General features: G+C 44.9%; 3 protein-coding genes across 5 annotated transcripts; all 3 read right to left on the reverse strand.

Moving 5' to 3' along the window:
• Nucleotides 1–3,018: 3,018 nt before the first annotated feature.
• On the reverse strand, nt 3,019–5,793 carry LOC138769531 (interferon-inducible GTPase 5-like). Of its 2 annotated transcripts, none has more exons than XM_069948077.1 (2): nt 5,736–5,793; nt 3,019–4,322 (listed from the first exon to the last, which is right to left on the reverse strand). In XM_069948077.1, exons 1-2 carry the CDS (start codon nt 5,744–5,746, stop codon nt 3,119–3,121), a joined length of 1,215 nt encoding a protein of 404 aa, XP_069804178.1. In that variant the 5' UTR covers nt 5,747–5,793; the 3' UTR covers nt 3,019–3,118. The 2 variants fall into 2 exon arrangements, with proteins under 2 accessions (XP_069804178.1, XP_069804177.1); XM_069948076.1 differs by having other exon boundaries at nt 5,660–5,783.
• Nucleotides 5,794–9,724: 3,931 nt separating this feature from the next.
• LOC138768802 (interferon-gamma-inducible GTPase 10-like) lies at nt 9,725–14,463 on the reverse strand. The gene is made up of 3 exons (XM_069946757.1): nt 14,317–14,463; nt 12,885–13,001; nt 9,725–11,622 (listed from the first exon to the last, which is right to left on the reverse strand). Exons 1-3 carry the CDS (start codon nt 14,461–14,463, stop codon nt 10,393–10,395), a joined length of 1,494 nt encoding a protein of 497 aa, XP_069802858.1. The 3' UTR covers nt 9,725–10,392.
• Nucleotides 14,464–17,745: 3,282 nt separating this feature from the next.
• On the reverse strand, nt 17,746–22,920 carry LOC138769387 (uncharacterized). Of its 2 annotated transcripts, none has more exons than XM_069947813.1 (2): nt 22,450–22,920; nt 17,746–18,805 (listed from the first exon to the last, which is right to left on the reverse strand). In XM_069947813.1, the coding sequence occupies exons 1-2, from the start codon at nt 22,835–22,837 to the stop codon at nt 18,189–18,191; spliced, it is 1,005 nt and encodes a 334-aa protein (XP_069803914.1). In that variant the 5' UTR covers nt 22,838–22,920; the 3' UTR covers nt 17,746–18,188. The 2 variants fall into 2 exon arrangements, with proteins under 2 accessions (XP_069803914.1, XP_069803912.1); XM_069947811.1 differs by having other exon boundaries at nt 17,747–18,805; nt 22,444–22,920.
• Nucleotides 22,921–23,661: the final 741 nt, after the last annotated feature.

Consider the following 23,661-nt stretch of genomic DNA (forward strand, 5'->3'; position numbering starts at 1 on the left):
CGACTAAGACATGTCAAAATTTTCCCAAACAACCGTGACACTTTAACATTTACAGTATAAGTATATACCAATGTAGTAGTGTATACGGTTACTGTTGGTATATAGCTAATGTTTAGCACCCTTCCAGCTTCACTCTATGGAGGAAGGTTACTTTAGGCCAGATTACATGGCACGATAATAAGGGGGAAGTGAGCGCCAACCTTTCAGCATTCGCTTCCGCACAGACAGTAAGGAGAGGCCAACCGGATGATCCTCAGACATGATTGTGCTCTTTCAACATGTTGAAAGACCACAATTATCCAACATTTTATATGTGAGCTGATCATGGCCTTTGAACATGTCCTATTAGACAAAAGAATTATCCTGAAAAGCTGGAAATCGGCCAAGTAAGGGCCGATAATTATTTAGTGTATGTAATAGGGCTTTTAGTCTTGGTGGCAGCTCCCACACAGCGGTCAGGCCTCCAATAATCCCGCAATAGCTGGCAGTTCTGATGTGGTGATGCTGTGTGCTTTCCCTGCTCCAGGACATAACACTGCAGTCAGGGCCATAGCACACAGGGAGATTTATGGCATTATAGTAATAGTATATTTATGGTATAGTATAGTAATTATGTCTGATAGTAAGATTCTCTATGTTGCCCATAGCAACCAATCACAGCCCAGCTTTCATTTCTCACACTGCTCTGGTAAAATGAAAGCTGGGCTGTGATTGGTTGTTACGGGCAGCACAGACACAGCGCTATAAATGCCCCCCCCAGTGTCTATATCCAGACCGCAGCCAGGCAAGGATGGCCTACTCCTGTACCAGTCTTCTGGCCTAGCACTTGCATTTAATTATAGTATCCAGTTGCCAGGAGTTACATGGCTCACCCCCTTTATTGGCCATTTAGCTGTACATGGTGTTTACTATGTCAGGATTTAGCCGGAATATACATTTATAACCAAACATTTACTGTATCTTGTCCTCACTATTAAGACCACACAAAGGGATTCCTTGTTAAGGCCATGTTTACACAACAAGCATATTTTGTTTAGCATACTTGGATGGCCGTCATTGCAATGATGTCCGTTGGTACATTATTCAAGCTTAGGTTTAATGATGGCCGCTTTTAACAACCTTTTGTTGCTATTTTTAACCCCTTATGGGTGTACATTTATGCCCTCTGCACCTGGACTTTTGGGCATTAGAGTATAAGGCCCCGTTCCCACTGAGCAAAAGTAGCCGACAAAAGTAACGGACAATTCCGCCGCGGAATGCCGTTAGCCTCCCGCTCATAATGGGAGTCTATGGGAGGCGCGCCCTCCTGCTCTGTACGCGCTGAAGAATGAACATGTTCATTCTTCAGCGCGGACAGAGCAGGAGCGTGCTCCTCCCTTAGACTCCCACTATGAGAGGGAGGCTAACGGCATTCCGCTAGTTTTCCTCAGTGGGAATGAAGCCTAATAGCTGCAATTTAATGTAATAAGCATTATTTTGACGACTGCTACAAACAACAGACGTTATTCCATACAACACTAATGGACGTTCTTTTTATTGACTTCAATAGGAATCATTGAAGAATGAAAATAATGGTTGTTATTTTTAATAACATTAACAGCTGTTATTTAAAGAAAGAAGACAGTGAGGGAGATTTATCAAACATGGTGTAAAGTGAAACTGGCTCAGTTGCCCCTAGCAACCAATCAGATTCCTCCATTCATTTTCCAAAGAGTCTGTGAGGAATGAAAGATGGAATCTGATTGGTTGCTAGGGGCAACTGGGCCTGTTTCACTTTACATCATGTTTGATAAATCTCTCCCAGTGTGTGCACTTTACCTTACTCTTACCTTCCTCCTCTGCGCTGTTCCCGTGCTGTTAGCAGTTTAATCCTCGGTCCGGAGCACCGTTAGGAGTACTGCTCCACCTCCATAGTGCAGATCCGGCCTGTCCGTCCATTGATTATGATTATGGGGGCAGGGCAGTGCTCCTAACAGCGGTCTGGACAAAGGACATCATGGGAAAGGCGCTGTAAGAGACATACCTTCCTTCAAGCCCCCCCCCCCCCCCCCACACACACTGATCTGTGCGCAATAGGGAACTATTGCAGGTTACCTGCTGATATTTCCCCTTCAAATATTTAGCGGACTTGTCTCCTTCTTATATGCTGCTCTTTCCTCCTATTGTTGGCAGCTGGTTGTCTAGCTTACCGACCACCACTCTGCTCAAAAAGCAGTGGTCTGGCTGGTGTATATATAGCTATAATGTAGACTTATGCATACTATAGCTATTTATACACCAGCCATATCATTGGTTTTAGAGCAGAGAGGTGGTTGGTAACCTAGGCAACCAGCTGTGTCAACAATGGGAGAGAAAGATCAGAGTATCATAAGAAGGAGGCATGTTTGATAAATGAATGTATCTGCAGAAATAAAAAACTTGACGAGTCCTTCGAGTATAAGTATGTTAGTTGAGCCGGGAATATCCCTCTTAACGGCAAACATGGTGGAGGCCCCTACTGGTCAAGGTTACCCTGGGGTGCTCCTTCTTTTATCCAGCCTTGGATGGGTTCCATCTAATATAAAACATATTAAAGGGGTTATCCAGCGCTACAAAAACAAGGCCACTTTCTTCCAGAGACAGCCCCACTCTTGTCTCCAGCTTGGGTGCAGGTTTGCTGCTCAGTTCCATTAAAGTGAATGGAGTTAGTTAGAAAGTTAATAGCAAACCGCACCTGAACTGGAGACAAGAGTCGTGTTGTCTCTGAAAGAAAGTGGCCATGTTTTTAGCACTTGATAACCCCTTTAACATTGTCATCGTGACTCCATGGTGCATCTTCCCGTCAATCCATCAATACTGCAATCAGCCAGAAATGTTGGATTTATGGTCCACATATCATTTGGCTCTTTTATGTATCTCCTCGCGTTCTCGGTCCACCAACCTAAACAAGGGTGCCAACGTCTGAGCCGGCGTCTGCTCAGTGGAAATCAATCTTTTTTTTTTATTATTCTTTATTTTTATTTATTTATTTATTGCCTTTTATAGACTTTTTCTTTTTAGTCTCGATACTGTTGATACATGTATTGATAATAGTATAAGCCAATAACAATTTACAGGAATTTTTCAGCATTTTCTATTGTTAAACTTCATCTTCGGAAGCCTTTATAAGAACTCTTTGGGCATCATCGGCAGCGTCAAACAAGAACCGTTTCAGCATCTGATAGGTCATAGTACACGAGACGCCTCCGGCTGCCAATGAGCCAAACACGGGAATGCTGCTCTTAAGATGCTCAGTCAACATCACCGCCCCCATGGTCCCCTTACAAACCATTTTAATGACAATCTCCTTATTCAATTCTCCAATCACTTGCGGGGACTTGATCACGGATTTCAGCTCACTTACGCTCTTATCCGACAATCGGGACAGTTTGTGTAGGGAGCCTTCATCCAAGCCAAATACAGACTGGTATTCTCTCATTGTCTTCACCAGAATGGTGACATCACATGCCAATCCTAGGCCGGGAATAGGGATAGCAGCGGCGGCACAGGATAAGGCCGCTTTTTTCCATATCTGTTGTCGCAAAGCCTCTCTCTTCTTTTCTAGCACAGCCAGAGATATATTCGGCAAGGACATCAGGAAGACATGTCTCTTATCCACCGGAAGTTCCTTCTCCATAGTTTTGTGCAAGGCATCAAAGTCATATTTGCCCGTCTCAAAGCAATCGATAAGAAAAACCTCTGGGCTGTCAATATTTGCGTCTCTAAAACATTTGAGGCAATTTATTCTGATCTCTTTCAGTACCGCCCCTTCACAAAATGACTTTCTTCTCTGAATCCTACAAGCACGCATGTCTTGCCCGATTTTTGATCTCACAAAATGGAATTTTTTCTTCTTGGCCTGGATGGCCCGGGCGAGCTGTATGTTACAATCTCTAAAACGTTCAGAAGCGATAATGATAAAAAAGTCATAGGATCCAAAATTGACTCTATTTAGATAATCGTTTGCCTTAAAATTTGGTGTTCCTGTCCCAGGAAGGTCCCAGTACTTGACGTTTTTATATTTCGGCTGTGAGTAGGCCTTTGGTTCCATGGTGGTCTCCACCACTCCTGTTTTTGCTGCATCTTCATCACTCAACTCAAGGAAAGTGTTGATAAAAGTGGATTTCCCGGTCCCCGACTCTCCCGTTACTGCAATGTTTAGAGGGGCGTTTTCCAAACTATCTAAATAATCTTTTATTCGTTCGAAGGCGCTGCCGAGATCCCCATTCTGTATGTAAGACTTTATCTCTTCCACTTCAGCATCATCAAATTCTTCCATTGGCTCCATCATGTCTGGAATAGCACTAGTAAAATACAAACAAAAAGTTTCAGAGAGATGCTGTTTAGGATGCGAGCAGTATTACACAAAGGTGTCAAAAAGTGGGTTTTCGAGATGAGAAAAAAATGATGCTTTTCCCTCTAATAGAGTGCCACACCTGTTTTGGCTGGTATTGCAACCTCGCACCATTGAATTGAATGTCGATAAGCTGCACACCACATACAATAGGTAGTCAGATATGGTGCTGTTTTTGGAATAAAGTAGCAATGGGGTCTCACTACTAAAACTCCTACCGATCAGGAGAATGACCCAGGTATTCACCCAAAATTTCCAATAATCCTGTATTAGCGCCCAATTTAATAAGTTACAAAAAATAGTTGCAGGCCTACGTCTGGTCAGAACCAAGTGAATATGCTTGCGCAATTTTTGCGGCCTATTCTGCGTCTTCTTTGCGACTTTTTACTTAGATACATTCACTGAGGCAGTGCTACATTTTCACAAGATATTAGAACAAAATAAATATCAATCCTCATTAGAAGAGTCATACAAATTAGACTCCTTAGTAAATGTCCCACTATGTGTACATAGCCTTAAAGCGGTACTCCAGCGAAATTTTTATTTTTTTTCAAATCAACTGGTTTCAGAAAGTTATATAAATTTGTAATTTACTTCTATTTAAAAATCTCAAGTCTTCCCATGCTTATCAGCTACTGTATGCCCTGCAAAAAAAAATTGTGTTTTCTTTTCAGTCCAACACAGAGCTCTCTGCTGCCACCTCTGTCCATGTCAGGAACTGTCCAGAGCAGGAGAGGGGATTTGCTGCTGCTCTAGACAGTTCCTGACATGGACAGAGGTGGCAGCAGAGAGCACTCTGTCAGACTGGAAAGAATACCCCACTTTCTGCAGGACATACAGCAGCTGATAAATACTGGAAGATTTGAGATTTTTTAAAATAGAAGTAACTTACGAATCTATATAACTTTCTGAAAACAGTTGATTTGAATGAAAATTGATTGGATCAAATTTTTATGGTAAACATATATTTTTTAAAGAATTTCTTTTTCACACAGCCTGCTGCAAAGCATGTCACTGAATGCTGTTCAAAACAGCTCAGGAAAGTTAGAAGCCCCCATAATAATTTACCAACAATAAAATAAAAAATTACAATCAGAAAATGGAAACAGGTTAGAAGAAAAGAACACACCATCCCTTTAAGGGTATTAGATAATGCATATCAATGAGCTGAGACTTAAAATAAACTTATATCTGATAATTGCAGATAGACGACCTGTGCAAACCCCCCCCCCCCCAAAAAAGAAACAACAAAAAAAAACACCTGTAAAAGGATAATAAAGAAAATACCTCTTATTACAATTACGGCTCCAATTACAGCTGCATTCTATATGATCTGTAAAGTTACGTTCTTCCATGTTCTTACCTCTCCGCCATTCTCTCCCGCTCTCTGCACACAGTCTCTTTATTGGTATTGTCCTTGCTGGAAGTGCTGAGTTTCGATTCTCAGCAATAGACTCCAGAAGGGGCCGCCCCTCTGATGAGAGCAAGAAAATTTGGGCCAATGTGTCCTGGAATGCAAGGACGATGCCTGAGCTGCCAATAACTGCAGTTACTACACAGCAAGATATTGCTGAAGTGCAGCACAATACAGGGTTAAATTGTTCCTTCGCCTTTCAGGACTGAGCTATTTTAAAGTGACAGCGTTTTTTTTTTTTTTCATCTAAGGGTCCTATTACATGGCCTGATGCCTCCTGTAAGCGTGCGCTGATCTGCTAGATTGGTGCTTGCTTACTGAGCCTATTACACGGCTTGATAATCTTAAGCAAGGGGTGCACGGACATCATTAGTGATGTCCGTGTTGACCATGTCCTTACACTGTATACATACCTCTCCACAGTTCCTGCTCTTCTGCCCTCTTCTGCTCGCTTCCTGGAGCCACTGCTGCAGCTTCAAAGTGGGTTGCTGAACTGACAGGCCGCTCAGCCAATTACTGACTGCAACCACCCCAGCCAGTGATTGGCTGAGTGGCCTGTCAGTTCAGAGACCTGCTCCGAAGCTAAAGCAGCAGCTCCGGGAAGCGAGCAGAGGGCAGAAGAGCAGGGACTGTGGAGAGGTAATGTATACAGTTATTATTTATTTATTTTTTTTACCCAACCATCAGCTGTTGCATTGCTATTAGGCCGGGTTCACTCCATGTAAAAAACACAACGGCCGTAATTGCGCAAACAGCCGTTATTTCACAAATATTTCACAAATTTCACAAAAGGACCACAAGACCTGACCAGCTGATGATCGTTGACCTGATTTGTACGATTATTGCTTAGTGTAATAGGGCCCTAAGGCCATAACAGATTTTCCCTCAACATGATAAATGTTTGTTTATTTATTTCATCTTTAGGGCCAGTTCACACTGAGCAAAAATGGCGGAATTCTGCTGCAGAATCCCACCATGCTCAGTGTCCTGCAGTGTCTGAATGGGAGGGCACGCACACCTCCGCTCCCGCTGTTCTCCACTTAAAGAATTGACACTGAGCACGGTGGGATTCCGCGGCAGAATTCCGCAATTTTTGCTCAGTGTGAAGTGGCCCTTAAATAGAAACAACAGGGGAGATTTATCAAACATGGTGTAAAGTGAAACTGGCCCAGTTGCCCCTAGCAACCAATCAGATTCCACCTTTCATTTTCCAAAGAGTCTGTGAGGCATGAAAGGTGGAATCTGATTGGTTGCTAGGGGCAACTGAGCCAGTTTCACTTTACACCATGTTTGATAAATCTCCCCCATTAGCTTTAGTGTGTCTTCTCCGGACATAGCTTTTAGCAGCAGGCATATATAGAACTAGTGGTGCTCAGCAACTGAAGAACAGTCCATTACAAATAGTTTCAATGAAAAGAATTGCGGCACTCACCAAGTGTAGTTTCATCTTTATTTCTCCATCGTACAGTAACAGCATGCAAACAGGTAGTAAGTTCGTACTTGTTATCAAATTCCCCCCTGCCGGCTGCCGGATTTTAATACTAGACAGACTTCTCCTTTAGGTACCTACTCGAACCCTAGAGGGGAAGACAGACTCCCCGGGAGTCCTAAGGAAAGGGGGACATGACTTTGGAAGGGAGGGACCTATAGCCCCAGCAGTCTTGTCTGCATAATGCTATACATTTAAGCACAGGTGGTCCTGCTTTAAGAGGGAGGAGTATATGCCTAGTGTATTGGTATGAGGAGGGTGGGATTTAGGAATAGATATAACTTCCTGTCTTGTCTCTCCCTTCCTCTCTTCCACAAGATGTTAAGGAGGAAAACACTTCCCTCTCTTTTTCATCTTTACTTTACAACTAATTTTCTTTTTGTAAGTGTAATAATGCATGTATTATAAATATTATCTGTTTGTGTATGGTACCATGTGCAATGACAATATCATTGTCATTTTATTTTCATTTGATTACTTACAGTTTGGCATTAACCATCTAAGCCCAAGGGAAGGGCAATCCTACAGCCATGGTTCCTAGAGGTTTCCTCCACAGGGGCTTTTTCCTCTCCTGAGTGCTGGAGGATGACTCTTGCCTTGTTTTGCTGAATTTTCATACTTTTGCCTGGACTTGTAGTTCTAAGTTATATGTTCGTGGCAATGAATATATATATACACAGTGTATATATGTATATATACACAGTATATATTTTATTAACTCTCACAGCTTTGGATTGGCATTTCACGAGTCAGGTGAAAGTTGCAGGCAAGTTATGGTTATGATGGACTCCTTTTAACTCATAGAGGATGTTAAATGGTAGTGACCAGGCTGAGCCTTGGAAGTGGCCAGCATTAAAGAGAACCAATTATGGATGAAAATCAATTTTTTTCCCCCTAATTAGATGTACTTAATTATTTTATTAATATTTGTAAATATATTTGATTATTTTTTTGGCCGCGTTTTTAAAATATTTACTTTTTACTTTCCTGTCTCGCGCCGGCTCTTTTCAAAAGAGCCGGCGCGAGACAGGAAGCTCCCATCATGCAGAGCGGCAAGGCCGAGCTCCGCCATCTTGATGACGTCACTTGTGTTCCACCGCTGGAACGCAAGAGACTAAATCAAGATGACGGCGCCCGACCATGCTACAGCGGACCAGAGGATCAGGTTAAGTATAAGAAAGGCAGTCTGTGTCTTCATAAGTAGACAAAATGAAGATACAGACTGCCTTTGCAATCTGTATCTTATACTTTACCTGATCCTCTTGTTCGGTGCAGGAAGGCCAGGTGCCGCCATCTTTATTAAATCACTTGCGTTCCAGCGGTGGAACGCAAGTAGCGTAATCAAGATGTCGGCGCCGGCCTTCCTGCACCGAACAAGAGGATCAGGTAAAGTATAAGATACAGACTGCCTTTGCAGTCTGTATCTTTATAAATAGACAAAATGAAGATACAGACTGCCTTTGTAGTCTGTATCTAATACTTTACCTGCTCCTTTGTTCCGATGCAGTAATGCCGGCCGCCGCCATCTTGATGACGTCAATTGCGTTCCAGCGGTGCGTTCCAGCGTGACGTCAAGATGGGGCGCCCGGCATTACTGCACAGAAGAAGAGGAATTAGGTAAAGAATAAGATACAGACTGCAAAGGCAGTCTGTATCTTCATAGATAGACTTAGGGAGAGAGGACCTTTGATAATAGGGATAGTGAATTTTAGGTGATTGGTTCTTTTTAAGGATGTCAGAATGGTAACGTCATCCAGGGGCGGGCACGGTGGTTAAGCACAGGAGTGAGGATCTTCATTGGGTCATTGGGGCCCTTAAAGTAGACTGACTCTGCTAGAATGGCAGCCAAAACATGTAGCCGCCCCCCCCCCCCCTTTATTGCTGTCTGGCCGGGTCAGACAGCTGTGGATCTCACTGTAGCATGCATCCCAGTGACCGAGCACGTCACCTGACTCCTGGGATTGTTTTAGTCCTGTGATTTAAATAAAACTCTGGCCATCTTAACACCAAAAAGTGTGTTTTGTGCCTTCATTTTATAGTCTGTGCTTATTGTTGTTGGAGTGGTTCCAATGGGAAGCGAGTTCTATCCCATATCCAAAAGTCATGGCTGTGTTGGGTATGCAGTGCTCCCGTAGCCCAGGAGTAGTGTTGGGTCTTATCTGGTATTGCAACTTAAACCTACACACATTAATACTGCCGCCATAACCCCAAAACATGATGTGTCACATTCACAGTGATGAAAAAAAAAAAAAAAAAAGGATCAGCAGGTCGGCATATCATTGGTTCGGCTCTTCCATGTAGCTTTAACCTTACAAACATTAATAAGGGAACCCACATTCTAGGTTTACCAATCAACACAAGGGTGACAACATCTACTAAGACCAAACCAAAAGAGATAAATCTTTCCAAAACTTTATTGATATTTAAAGGCTTAAAGAATTTAAAAAAGTCTTCATACTTTTGATAAATGTTTTTATAATGTTGTTTAACATGCAAAACATCTCTCCTGCAGAAGGTTGGAGACTGTCTCCATAGACCCAACTATACATGGTATCACTGGAAGTCAATGAGTGAAGATGTATAGCGATATAGTGTTAAAATGGCCATTTATATATTGCTGGGCGTATAGAAAATAAAAAACATCTTATTCTGCCCTCACCATGCTTCTCCTGGGTGCTCGTGCAGCATCTTCAGGTCTCCCGCTAACACTCCAGCCGTTACTTCCGAGATGGATGTGTCTCGGCAGTGACAGCCCGCTCAGCCAATCACTGACTGACGTGGGATAATGCTGCGGCCAGTAATTGGCAGGTAGTCTGTCACTGCTGAAACAAGTTCATCTTGGACGTCGCGGCTGGAGTGTCGAAGACCCTGGGAGAGAGTGGTGAGGTGACATATTCAAATATGCGCCAAGAGGCCCAGTGTTACATATGAAGTAATCGTAGTATATATCATAGTGTTTGAGCTTTATATGTGTGTTGTCGGTTTTCCCAGCATTGTCAGTCAATTGACTGAAGCTGACAGCAGAGAATGGGCAGCTTGGTGGCAGTCATGCCCTGTCATCCTCAGCTTTTCCTAACAAATAATTCTAGCTGAAGAAATTCCTCCAAAGTTTCCTTTTTAAACCTGATCTTCCCAAGCCTTTATGAGAACTCTTTGCGCATCCTCAGCAGAGTCGTACAGGGACTGTCTCAGCTTCTGACACATCTTCCAATAGTGGTAGACGCCGTAGACGCCTCCTGCTGCCAAAGTGCTCAAAATGTCAATTCTGTAGCCAAGACGTTTAGCCACCATGACCGCCCCCATGGCCACCGCCCCAGGAGCCATGTTATTGGTATTCTTATCTAATTCTTGTGGGCATTTCATCACAGATTGTAACTCACTCACACTTTTATGTGACAATTGTGATAATTTGTTGAGGGAACCTTCATCCAAGCCAAAAACAGACTGGTATTCTCTCATAGTCCTCTCTACAATGGTGTTATCATATGCTCTACCAAGGCCGGGAATAGGGATAGCAGCGGCGGCACAGCATAAGAGAGCTTTCATCCATATCTGTTTTCGCAAAGCCTCTCTCTTCTTTTCTAGCACAGCCAGAGATATATTCGGCAAGGACATCAGGAAGACATGTTTCTTACTCACAGGAAGTTCCTTCTCCATAGTTTCCTGCAAGGCATCAAAGTCATATTTGCCTTTCTCAAAGCAATCGATAAGGAAAACCTTAGGGCTGCCAAGATTTGCTTTCCTAAAACATGTGAGGCAATCTTCCTTGATCTCCTCCAGTACTTTCTCTTCACAGAATGACTTTCTTCTCTGTTTCTTAGAAGAAGACACGTCATTCCCGATTTTTGATCTCACAAAATAAAAGTTTTTCTTCATGGCCTGGATGGCCCGGGCGAGCTGTATGTTACATTCTCGGAAACGTTCAGATGCGATAATGATAAAAAAGTCATAGGATCCAAAATTGACTTTATCTAAGTAATGTTCTGCCTTAAAATTTGGTGTTCCTGTCCCAGGAAGGTCCCAGTACTGGACGTTTTTATATTTCGGGTGTGAGTAGGCCTTTGGCTCCATGGTGGTCTCCACCACTCCTGCTTTTGCAGCATCTTCATCACTCAGCTCAAGGAAAGTGTTGATAAAAGTGGATTTCCCGGTCCCCGACTCACCCGTTACTGCAATGTTTAGAGGGACGTTTTCCAAACTCTCTAAATAATCTTTTATTCTTTCAAAGGCGCTGCCGAGATCCCCATTCTGTATGTAAGACTTAATATCTTTCACTTCAGCAGCATCACATTCTTCCATTGCTTCCATCATGTCTGGTATAAGACTGGTGAAAGACAACAAAGAGTTCTATAGAGTAGAAAACGGTCTTTTCAAGATTAGAACAACACATACGCCCCCCCAAATCAGCCCCACACCTGTTCCGATTTTTGGCTGGTATTCCAGCTTCACGCCACTGAATTGTGATAAAAGATCACTTTTTCCTGGAACAAGCACCACGACGTATGATATAAAATAAGGTATGAAAACTAAGTAAGTTTATTTGAATGGCCAGCGGGAAAGATTCAGTTGCTATTGTTAGGGGCCTATTCCACGGAGTGATAATCGGACGATTATCGCTCCGTGGAATAGAGAGAACGATCAGCCGATGATTGTGTCATCGGCTGACCGTTCATTTAGGTTCGGACCTAAAATTATCGGTCGCCACCCGCGCATCGCTACGTGGAATAGCGGGCGCGGCAGGCGACCGACGATTTCACAAACATCATACATTAAATGTCCAGGTGCAGGTCTTCTCCTTTTTCCTCCCGGTCCCGCACCGCAGCAGCTTCGGGACAGCCTGTTTGAGCTGACAGACCACTCAGCATGTCACTGGCCAGGACTGGCCATAGAAGGAGAAGACCTGTGCCTGGATAGGTAATGTATGAAACAAGGGCTGCAAGGACATCGGTAACGATGTCCCTGCAGCCCTCGCTAAACGATTGTCGGGCCATGGAATAGGCCCAGTAAACGAGCACCAATCTAGCAGATCGCTGCTCGTTTACACCGTTGATCGGGCCCTGCTTGGCCCGTGGAATAGGACCCTTAGTCAGCACTGGTCCAAAGATTTGTCATCTTGCTAATTGAGTTAACTTAGCCTCATACAATAGTAGTGACTGTAAACTCTCTATAACACACAAGTTTATCTGACAGATCACTGAAGCCAAAGCCAGGAACACACTATAAACAGAAACACTGATACTTAGGATTTGTTTGTATCTAGGCCCTGACTGTTGGGGTACAAAAAGACTGACTATTCTGGGATATGGGACTGAAAATAAACCTAAAGGCTATGTTCTCACATTGTTTTTTTAGGCAAAATACTGGCTGTTATTTTATAAGACTACAGTAGATAATGATTATGATAATTTTTTATGGCTGTCATCATGAAAAAAAGTTGTTTTTGCCTTAAAAAGAACATATGTGAACACAGCCATAATAAGATGTGTCAATTTTAAATAGACGGACTGTGCAAAATGCAAAAAAAATAAATAAAAATTTATTACAATTACGGTTCCAATTACAGCTGCATTTTTCATTATCTGTAAACTTACTTTATTGCATGTTCTTACCTCTCTGCCATTCTCTCGCTCTCTGCACACAGACTTCTGTCTCGTCCTTGCTGGATGTGCTGAGTTTCGATTCTCAGCAATAGACTCTAGATGGGGCCGTCCCTCTGATGAGAGCAACTAAGAAAATGTGGGGAAACGTGTCCTGGAATGTGAGGACGGTGACCGCTCTGAGCTGCTAATAACTGCAATTAATACACAACAAGGCAACGTTCTAGTGTAGAACAATACAGGGTTATAATGTTCCTTTTCCCTTTAAGGATGGAGCTATTTTACACCATAAAGTGACAGCGTTTTTTTTTTTTTTTTTTTTTCTTCAGCAGCGCCACTGAAGAGCCATAACAAATCTTCTTTGAACATAACTATCGCATGTTTATATTTATTTATTTTTAACCCCTTTCGATCCAAATAGAACACATATGTCCGGGTCACAAGGACGCAGTGCTCTACATTTATTGTATAATAACACACAAAAAAAAAAAATCAGTAAATGTTTGTTTGTTTATTTATTTATACATATTTTTATTTGCAAAATTCGAAAGGGAGGTGATTTTAACTTTTATAGGGGGAGGGGCTTTGTAAATACTTTTTAAAACTTAAAAAAAAGTTTTAAGTCCCCATAAGTATGTGTTGTTGTTAATGGAGATGGACGGACAGCACTGAGGTTTTTTTCCTCAAAACTGGCGGGTAGGAGGTGGATGAACAAAACAACATGCACTTACCTCCCTGGCTCCTGCGCTGGGGTCGGCTCCCCTCCGGTCGCCCTATCCCTGGCCGCTTCTAGGTCTGAGTGGGGATGTGTCACCTCACCTTTCTAGACCAGGAAGTGGGTGGGGACCAGGAACCGGAGCAGAGGACAGCGGACCCCACTGCTGGAGCCAGGGAGCACTGTTTTGAAATAAAAAGTCTGTGCCTGGACTTCTGGAAAAAATCTGGCAATTGGAACATGTCACATGAAGGAAGAAGAAGGAGAAGCTGAGGGAGAACTGAGAGAACTGACCCAATCTGACCAGAAACATTGGGGATGTTATGCTATCTAGTGTCAAAAAGGGGGGCTAAGTAACAGAGATCCCCTACAGTGGGATCCTACTACATTGGGAGATACTACATGCTGGGGGGGGGGGGGTGTTTCTGCCAGGGGGATGCCTACAGAAAAAGTGGGTTGGGGGTTGCTAAGTACCTACAGCGAAATGACTACATAGGGAATATTACATACCGGGGGGCTTACTACCTATTTCAGAGACTACCTGTAAGGCAGAGAGGGGTTTAGCTACATGGGTAATATTACCTATTGGGGGGCCTACCTGCACAGGGAGGCCAAACTTTATATGAGGGGGGTGTCTGACTACTATATTGAGGCATACAAGGGCCTCACTACTACCTGGAAGCAAAAGGGGACTGATTGCTTTTACGTTGCCTTATTCCATGTTCTTACCTCTCTGCCATTCTCTCTCGCTCTCTGCACACAGACTTCTGTCTCTTTAATGATATTGTCCTTGCCTTGAGTTTCGATTTTCCACTTCCAGCTGTAGACTCTAGACTGTTTAAGGCTATGTTTACACAAAATATAAACAATGGCCATTGTTTTAACCCTTTTAGGACCAGGCAAAAAATATTTGTGGGGTAAAATCGAAAAAAAAATAAAAAAAAATCTTTTCAACTTTTCAACTGTGTTATTATGCAGTGCAATTTACCATAGAATGTCACTCTGTGGGTCTATGATTCCAACAATACCCGATTTATATAGATTTTATTTATATTTAATACTAAGAAAAATACATAAAAAAGCCTAAAATCACAACTTTATAACATTTCTTTCCAAAGAAATTTTTTGGGAGATGAGACGTTTTGATCCTTTTTTAATTTTTTTTTTTTCCTAATATATTATGTGACCAAAAATAAGCATTTCTGGCGCTTTTTTCTTCCATGCCATTCCCCTTACAGGATCAATAACTTAATGGTTTTAATAGTGTAACTTCTTTATGTCAGCAGTCTGTATATACAGTATACCTTCCTATTGCAGATGCTCCGTGCAGCGGAGGCTGAGGCCTCTTCAAAGCGAGCAGCCCCGCACGCATTAGTGTCCCAGGAACTGAGCATAATGACAGGCAACTGCGATCATGTGGTGGTGGTGGTGTTACAGTATACAGGGCAGGTGTGTCTAGTGGTGGTGGTGTTACAGTGTACAGGGCAGGTGTGTCTAGTGGTGGTAATGTTACAGTATACAGGGCAGGTGTGTCTAGTGGTGGTGGTGTTACAGTGTACGGGGCAGGTGTGGCTACTGGTGGTGGTGTTACAGTGTACAGGGCAGGTGTGTCTAGTGGTGGTAATGTTACAGTATACAGGGCAGGTGTGTCTAGTGGTGGTGGTGTTACAGTGTACAGGGCAGGTGTGTCTAGTGGTGGTAATGTTACAGTATACAGGGCAGGTGTGTCTAGTGGTGGTGGTGTTACAGTGTACAGGGCAGGTTTATCTAGCGGTAATGGTGTTACAGTGTACAGGGCAGGTGTGTCTAGTGGTGGTGGTGTTACAGTATACAGGGCAGGTGTGTCTAGTGGTGGTGGTGGTGTTACAGTGTACAGGGCAGGTGTGTCTAGCGGTGTTACAGTGTACAGGGCAGGTGTGTCTAGTGGTGGTGGTGTTACAGTGTACAGGGCAGGTGTGTCTAGTGGTGGTGGTGTTACAGTGTACAGGGCAGGTGTGTCTAGTGGTGTTACAGTGTACAGGGCAGGTGTGTCTAGTGGTGGTGGTGTTACAGTGTACAGGGCAGGTGTGTCTAGTGGTGTTACAGTGTACAGGGCAGGTGTGTCTAGTGGTGGTGGTGTTACAGTGTACAGGGCAGGTGTGTCTAGTGGTGCTACAGTGTACAGGGCAGGTGTGTCTAGTGGTGGTGGTGTTACAGTGTACAGGGCAGGTGTGTCTAGTGGTGGTGGTGGTGTTACAGTGTACAGGGCAGGTGTGTCTAGTGGTGTTACAGTGTACAGGGCAGGTGTGTCTAGTGGTGTTACAGTGTACAGGGCAGGTGTGTCTAGTGGTGGTGGTGTTACAGTGTACAGGGCAGGTGTGTCTAGTGGTGGTGGTGTTACAGTGTACAGGGCAGGTGTGTCTAGTGGTGGTGGTGGTGTTACAGTGTACAGGGCAGGTGTGTCTAGTGGTGTTACAGTGTACAGGGCAGGTGTGTCTAGTGGTGTTACAGTGTACAGGGCAGGTGTGTCTAGTGGTGTTACAGTGTACAGGGCAGGTGTGTCTAGTGGTGTTACAGTGTACAGGGCAGGAGTGTCTAGTGGTGGTGGTGTTACAGTGTACAGGGCAGGTGTGTCTAGTGGTGGGGGTGTTACAGTGTACAGGGCAGGTGTGGCTCTCCATGAACAACACAGCCACCTAATATCATCTTCATGTACAGCACTGCTCCAGCTCAACAAGGTCACATCAACATTAGGGAACCGCTGCTGGAGACTGGGGGACCTCACATGGAGCGGCTGCTGGAGACTGGGGGACCTCACATGGAGCGGCTGCTGGAGACTGGGGGACCTCACATGGAGCGGCTGCTGGAGACTGGGGGACCTCACATGGAGCGGATGCTGGAGACTGGGGGACCTCACATGGAGCGGATGCTGGAGACTGGGGGACCTCACATGGAGCGGATGCTGGAGACTGGGGACCTCACATGGAGCGGCTGCTGGAGACTGGGGGACCTCACATGGAGCGGCTGCTGGAGACTGGGGGACCTCACATGGAGCGGATGCTGGAGACTGGGGGACCTCACATGGAGCGGATGCTGGAGACTGGGGGACCTCACATGGAGCGGCTGCTGGAGACTGGGGGACCTCACATGGAGCGGCTGCTGGAGACTGGGGGACCTCACATGGAGCGGATGCTGGAGACTGGGGGACCTCACATGGAGCGGATGCTGGAGACTGGGGACCTCACATGGAGCGGCTGCTGGACCTCACATGGAGCTGCTAATGGAGACTGGGGGACCTCACATGGAGCTGCTAATGGAGACTGGGGGACCTCACATGGAGCTGCTAATGGAGACTGGGGGACCTCACATGGAGCGGATGCTGGAGACTGGGGGACCTCACATGGAACGGATGCTGGAGACTGGGGGACCTCACATGGAGCGGCTGCTGGAGACTGGGGGACCTCACATGGAGCGGCTGCTGGAGACTGGGGGACCACACATGGAGTGGATTCTGGAGACTGGGGGACCTCACATGGAGCGGCTGCTGGAGACTGGGGGACCTCACATGGAGTGGATTCTGGAGACTGGATGACCTCACATGGATCAGCTGTGTCACAGTGTAGAGGCTTATAATACCTGAGGGCCGCCCTTCAAGAAAAGTAGGGTGCTATACCTCATCGGACAAGAATAATGCATTCTAAGGCTTTATGAAGAGAAGACACAACACAAATGCCCTTGTGGGTGTAAAACTTAGGCCGCAGCCTCTTTATTGATTGTGAACCATTAATGTTTAAAATTCATAAATAACTTCATAACCAATACTGTAGATTCGACTCAGCCATCAGCTCGAGCCTACTGTCAAATGATGGTAGCACCCATTCATTATAAACACTCACAGAAAAATAAAGGGAAGAGCCCCGAAAATCATCATCTCTCTCCAGATGGGTAGGCAGACAGACCCTTGCAACCCCAAAGTATATGTAACTCTCCTGTGACCTCCCTACAGCTCTACTACCAAGAGATGAGACAATTTACAGTAATAATTAAGCAAATCGCTTCGTTATCTCGGCAGTCGGTTCATCAGTTGCTTCCACTTGACTGACTGACGCTTCTCCGCGGGTGCTGGGAAAAGCTGGATCCAGTCCTGGGGAACTTCTCCCATATTTTTTCAGTTCTGGATCCAGCTTTTCCCAGCACCCAGGGAGGAGCGGCAGTGACTTAGAAGGCAGCAGGCTGATAAGTCAACTGCCGTGATAACAAAAATTTGCTTTGTTATTACTCTAAATTTGCTCATCTCTACTTTTAACCTATCATGCCCTGTATCTGAGGGGGGGGGGGAGAAAGATTCCTCTTTCCCTAGATTCCCGGCTAGTCCATCAGCCGGGGTTGTGACGTGGACACCTTGGAGATTCCAAAGCCCGGCAGGGGTCCTGCAGCCGCTCACAGCGGGCATGGGGAGAGGTAAGTTGTTACTTGTAATCAGTTTACCCCCTCCCCCTGCGGGCTGCCGGCTTTTAGAAATCACCAGACTTCTCCTTTAAGCCCAGGCTTAACCATAAAAGACAAACTTTAACTCAGCTAAAAGCTCAAGTCTACAGTGCAATATAGATGATAATGCCCGTTTAATATAAACTACTTACGCCACTAAGGTGGGCCCATGCAATGGAGCCGGCCTCCCCAATGGCTGTCTCAATCATCTCCTGTAGGTTAAGGTTGAAAATTTCCAGTCCTATATCTGATAAATGTATCATGTCTTCTAGGTAGAGAGAGGGCACTCCATCCTCAAGGTCACTGTGTCTGAAAGAGAATCCCCCAATGGAGGGCATAAACTTGGCCATGCCTCTATTAAGGCGTTTTCGGATTCTTTCACAGAATTTTAAATGAGTGGCTTGAAGCCAAACTAATCTCGGGACTATCTCGGAGAAGACCAGCTTTGTGTTAGGAAACATTTGATGAATAGTAACCATATCCCTCTTCATCAAAAACAAAAGATCAATTGTCCCCTCCTTACCAATATCATTGCCTCCCAAATGGATTATGATGATGTCGGGCTGTGGGTATTGTGCACACTTAAGGCGTAGTTGATTCGGCAGGCCATCCCAATGTTGACCTTCGATTCTCATCCAATATACAGTGACCAATTCTGGAGACAGTGAAAGATTAGGGGAATAACAGTAGCTCTCTGCTCTCTGTGCGGCCCGTTGGATGAAAGAGTGTCCGATGATCCATACAGACGTACCTGAAAGAAGCTAAAGCATTAGTAAAGAGGCAAGGAAGGACAGATATATCTCTTATAGTCTTAGAGTCTCAACTGTTTTATAGCATCGGCTGATAAACCTGTAGAAAACATGCAAAAGGACACTGCAGAGACACCATCACGTGTCTCGGCGTCAGTGAACTAGCCAGACCTTCCTCTGGGAAGGAACAACCAAGCCAAGGAATGTCTCCAATCAAGGAAACCACCCAAGCAAGGTATCCATCCACAGACAGCTGTTTCGGGGTATTTGCCCCTCATCAGTGTGGAGTAGGATCAGGTTTTTGTGGGCCCTTGGTCGAGAGAGCCTTTGTGGGCCCCTTTGAATAGCAATTTATATGGCATGGTTATTAGAAGGTCTCTAGCTCTCCATTCTGTGTAGTGGATCAGCTGTGTTATATACGTATTATCCCCCCTCCTGTATGAGTGTGTATATATCTACATGAGGTGTATATGTAGTGTATCCCCTGCTGTATACTGTACATGAGGTATATATGTGGTGTATCCTCTGCTGTATACTGTACATGAGGTGTATATGTGGTATATCCCCTGCTGTATACTGAACATGAGGTGTATCCCCTGCTGTATACTGTAGATGAGGTGTATATGTGGTGTATCCCCTGCTGTATACTGTACATGAGGTGTATATGTGGTGTATCCTCTGCTGTATACTGTACATGAGGTGTATATGTGGTTTTTCCCCTGCTGTATACTGTATATGAGGTGTATCCTCTGCTATATACTGTACATGAGGTGTATATGTGGTGTATCCTCTGCTGTATACTGCACATGAGGTATACATGTGGTGTATCCCCTGCTGTATACTGTACATGAGGTATATATGCGGTGTATCCTCTGCTGTATACTGTACATGAGGTATATATGTGGTGTATCCTCTGCTGTATACGGTACATGTGGTGTATCCCCTGCTGTATACTGTACATGAGGTGTATATGTGGTGTATCCTCTGCTGTATACTGTACATGAGGTGTATATGTGGCGTATCCTCTGCTGTATACTGTACATGAGGTATATATGTGGCGTATCCCCTGCTGTATACTGTACATGAGGTGTATATGTGGTGTATCCCCTGCTGTATACTGTACATGAGGTATATATGTGGTGTCTTCTCTGCTGTATACTGTACATGAGGTATATATGTGGTGTATCCCCTGCTGTATACTGTACATGAGGTGTATCTGTGGTTTTTCCCCTGCTGTATACTGTACATGAGGTGTATATGTGGTGTATCCCCTGCTGTATACTGTACAGGAGGTGTACATGTGGTGTCTTCTCTGCTGTATACTGTACATGAGGTGTATATGTGGTTTATCCCCTGCTGTATACTGTACATGAGGTGTATCCCCTGCTGTATACTGTACATGAGGTGTATATGTGGTTTATCCCGTTGTATACTGTACATGAGGTATATATGCGGTGTATCCTCTGCTGTATACTGTACATGAGGTGTATCCCCTGCTGTATACTGTACATAAGGTGTATATGTGGTGTATCCCCTGGTGTATACTGTACAGGAGGTATATATGTGGCGTATCCCCTGGTGTATACTGTACATGAGGTGTATATGTGGTGTATCCCCTGCTGTATACTGTACATGAGGTGTATATGTGGTGTATCCCCTGCTGTATACTGTACATGTGGTGTATCCCCTGCTGTATACTGTACATGAGGTGTATATGTGGTGTATCCCCTGCTGTATACTGTACATGAGGTGTATATGTGGTGTATCCTCTGCTGTTTACTGTATATGTGGTGTATCCTCTGCTGTATACTGTACATGAGGTGTATATGTGGTGTATCCCCTGCTGTATACAGTACATGAGGTGTATATGTGGCGTATCCCCTGCTGTATACTGTACATGAGGTGTATATGTGGTGTCTTCTCTGCTGTATACTGTACGTGAGGTTTATATGTGGTGTATCCCCTGCTGTATACTGTACATGAGGTATATATGAGGTGTTTCCCCTGCTGTATACTGTACATGTGGTGTATCCCCTGCTGTATACTGTACATGAGGTGTATATGTGGTGTATCCCCTGCTGTATACTGTACATGAGGTGTATATGTGGTGTATCCCCTGCTGTATACTGTACATGAGGTGTATATGTGGTGTATCCCCTGCTGTATACTGTACATGAGGTGTATATGTGGTGTATCCCCTGCTGTATACTGTACATGAGGTGTATATGTGGTGTATCCCCTGCTGTATACTGTACATGAGGTGTATATGTGGTGTATCCCCTGCTGTATACTGTACATGAGGTGTATATGTGGTGTATCCCCTGCTGTATACTGTACATGAGGTGTATATGTGGTGTATCCCCTGCTGTATACTGTACATGAGGTGTATATGTGGTGTATCCCCTGCTGTATACTGTACATGAGGTGTATATGTGGTGTATCCCCTGCTGTATACTGTACATGAGGTGTATATGTGGTGTATCCCCTGCTGTATACTGTACATGAGGTGTATATGTGGTGTATCCCCTGCTGTATACTGTACATGAGGTGTATATGTGGTGTATCCCCTGCTGTATACTGTACATGAGGTGTATCCCCTGCTGTATACTGTACATGAGGTGTATATGTGGTGTATCCCCTGCTGTATACTGTACATGAGGTGTATATGTGGTGTATCCCCTGCTGTATACTGTACATGAGGTGTATATGTGGTGTATCCCCTGCTGTATACTGTACATGAGGTGTATATGTGGTGTATCCCCTGCTGTATACTGTACATGAGGTGTATATGTAGTGTATCCCCTGCTGTATACTGTACATGAGGTGTATATGTAGTGTCTTCTCTGCTGTATACTGTACATGAGGTGTATATGAGGTTTATCCCGTGCTGTATACTGTACATGTGGTGTATCCCCTGCTGTATACTGTACATGAGGTGTATATGTAGTGTACCCCCTGCTGTATACTGTACATGTGGTGTACCCCCTGCTGTATACTGTACATGAGGTATATATGTGGCGTATCCCCTGCTGTATACTGTACATGAGGTGTATATGTGGTGTATCCCCTGCTGTATACTGTACATGAGGTGTATATGTGGCGTATCCCCTGCTGTATACTGTACATGAGGTGTATATGTGGTGTCTTCTCTGCTGTATACTGTACGTGAGGTTTATATGTGGTGTATCCCCTGCTGTATACTGTACATGAGGTATATATGTGGTGTATCCCCTGCTGTATACTGTACATGAGGTGTATATGTAGTGTATCCCCTGCTGTATACTGTACATGAGGTATATATGTGGTGTATCCCCTGCTGTATACTGTACATGTGGTGTATCCCCTACTGTATACTGTACATGAGGTGTATATGTAGTGTACCCCCTGCTGTATACTGTACATGAGGTGTATATGAGGTTTATCCCCTGCTGTATACTGTACATGTGGTGTATCCCCTGCTGTATACTGTACATGAGGTATATATGTGGCATATCCCCTGCTGTATACTGTACATGAGGTATATATGTGGTGTATCCCCTGCTGTATACTGTACATGAGGTATATATGTGGTGTATCCCCTGCTGTATACTGTACATGTATAATCCCCTATGTAAATACCCGCTTATCCCTGTGTACTTACACTCACCGGACCTCCTGGACCTCCGCTCATCGGGCTCCACATCGGCTCCAGCTCCTGTTGGTCCCGATGCCTGGAGATCCACCACGACCTCTGACCCCGGCCCTGGATCTTGATGGGCTTCCCTGCATGGCCAGCCTCCTTGCCCGTAGCCATCCTCCCATGATCCCGATGGCCTCCAGACCGCGGCCTCCTCCGAATCGTCCAGACATGCAGAGACGTCCGGACACACAGCGGGGCTGTGCTCACACGATCCCGCCATGGCCTCCGTCCCTGTGACCTGGGCCTCCATTCTCCAGGCATCGCTGATGGCGAGCTCCACACGCCAGCGGTTCACCCAGGCACTCAGCCCTGCGGAGTACGTTCTCCTCCTCAGCTCAGCTGCTAATTCTTCCATTGTGTCAGGAAGGGATCAGTACACGGACACAGCGCTGCTCTGAAGGTCTTGTCTCCTCAGAGACACAGGCAGACACAGGCAGACAGGCACAGACAGACATGTGCCTAGTAACCAGCATTGGTATATCACCCTCCTGTGCCCTCCCCACAGCCCTAGTAACCTATGAAGCTCTGTGTTCCCTGGATAGCGGCTCCTCACTGGGCAGATAACCAGCCAATCCCTTAGCTTTACTACTAGGGACAGTCCCTTAATGTATAGGCGGGAAAATGTATTAACCCTTACTCTGCTGCACATTCCTTCATGTTAACCCAGGGATGGGGAAGCTTCGGCCCTGCAGCTGTTGCAAAACTACAATTCCAATCATGCCTGGACAGGGTTAACCATGAGGCGACTTGTGAAAAGCAGGAGATGTTGTTGTGAAGCTGTAATTGATGCTGGAGAACACATGATAATCTATAGATGAGGGCAGGAGCTGTAGAAGAGTCTGTGTGTCTCTATACGCTGTGTGTATAAGTTGTGTGTCTCTATACGCTGTGTGTCTTGTCTGGGATCTGTATTCTGGGGTCTTGTCTGGGATCTGTATTCTGGGGTCTTGTCTGGGATCTGTATTCTGGGGTCTTGTCTGGGATCTGTATTCTGGGGTCTTGTCTGGGATCTGTATTCTGGGGTCTTGTCTGGGATCTGTATTCTGGGGTCTTGTCTGGGATCTGTATTCTGGGGTCTTGTCTGGGATCTGTATTCTGGGGTCTTGTCTGGGATCTGTATTCTGGGTTCTTGTCTGGGATCTGTATTTATTCTGGGGTCTTGTCTGGGATCTGTATTCT

This window comes from Dendropsophus ebraccatus, chromosome 12 (assembly GCF_027789765.1).
Source record: "Dendropsophus ebraccatus isolate aDenEbr1 chromosome 12, aDenEbr1.pat, whole genome shotgun sequence".
Classification (NCBI taxonomy): Eukaryota; Metazoa; Chordata; class Amphibia; order Anura; family Hylidae; genus Dendropsophus; species Dendropsophus ebraccatus.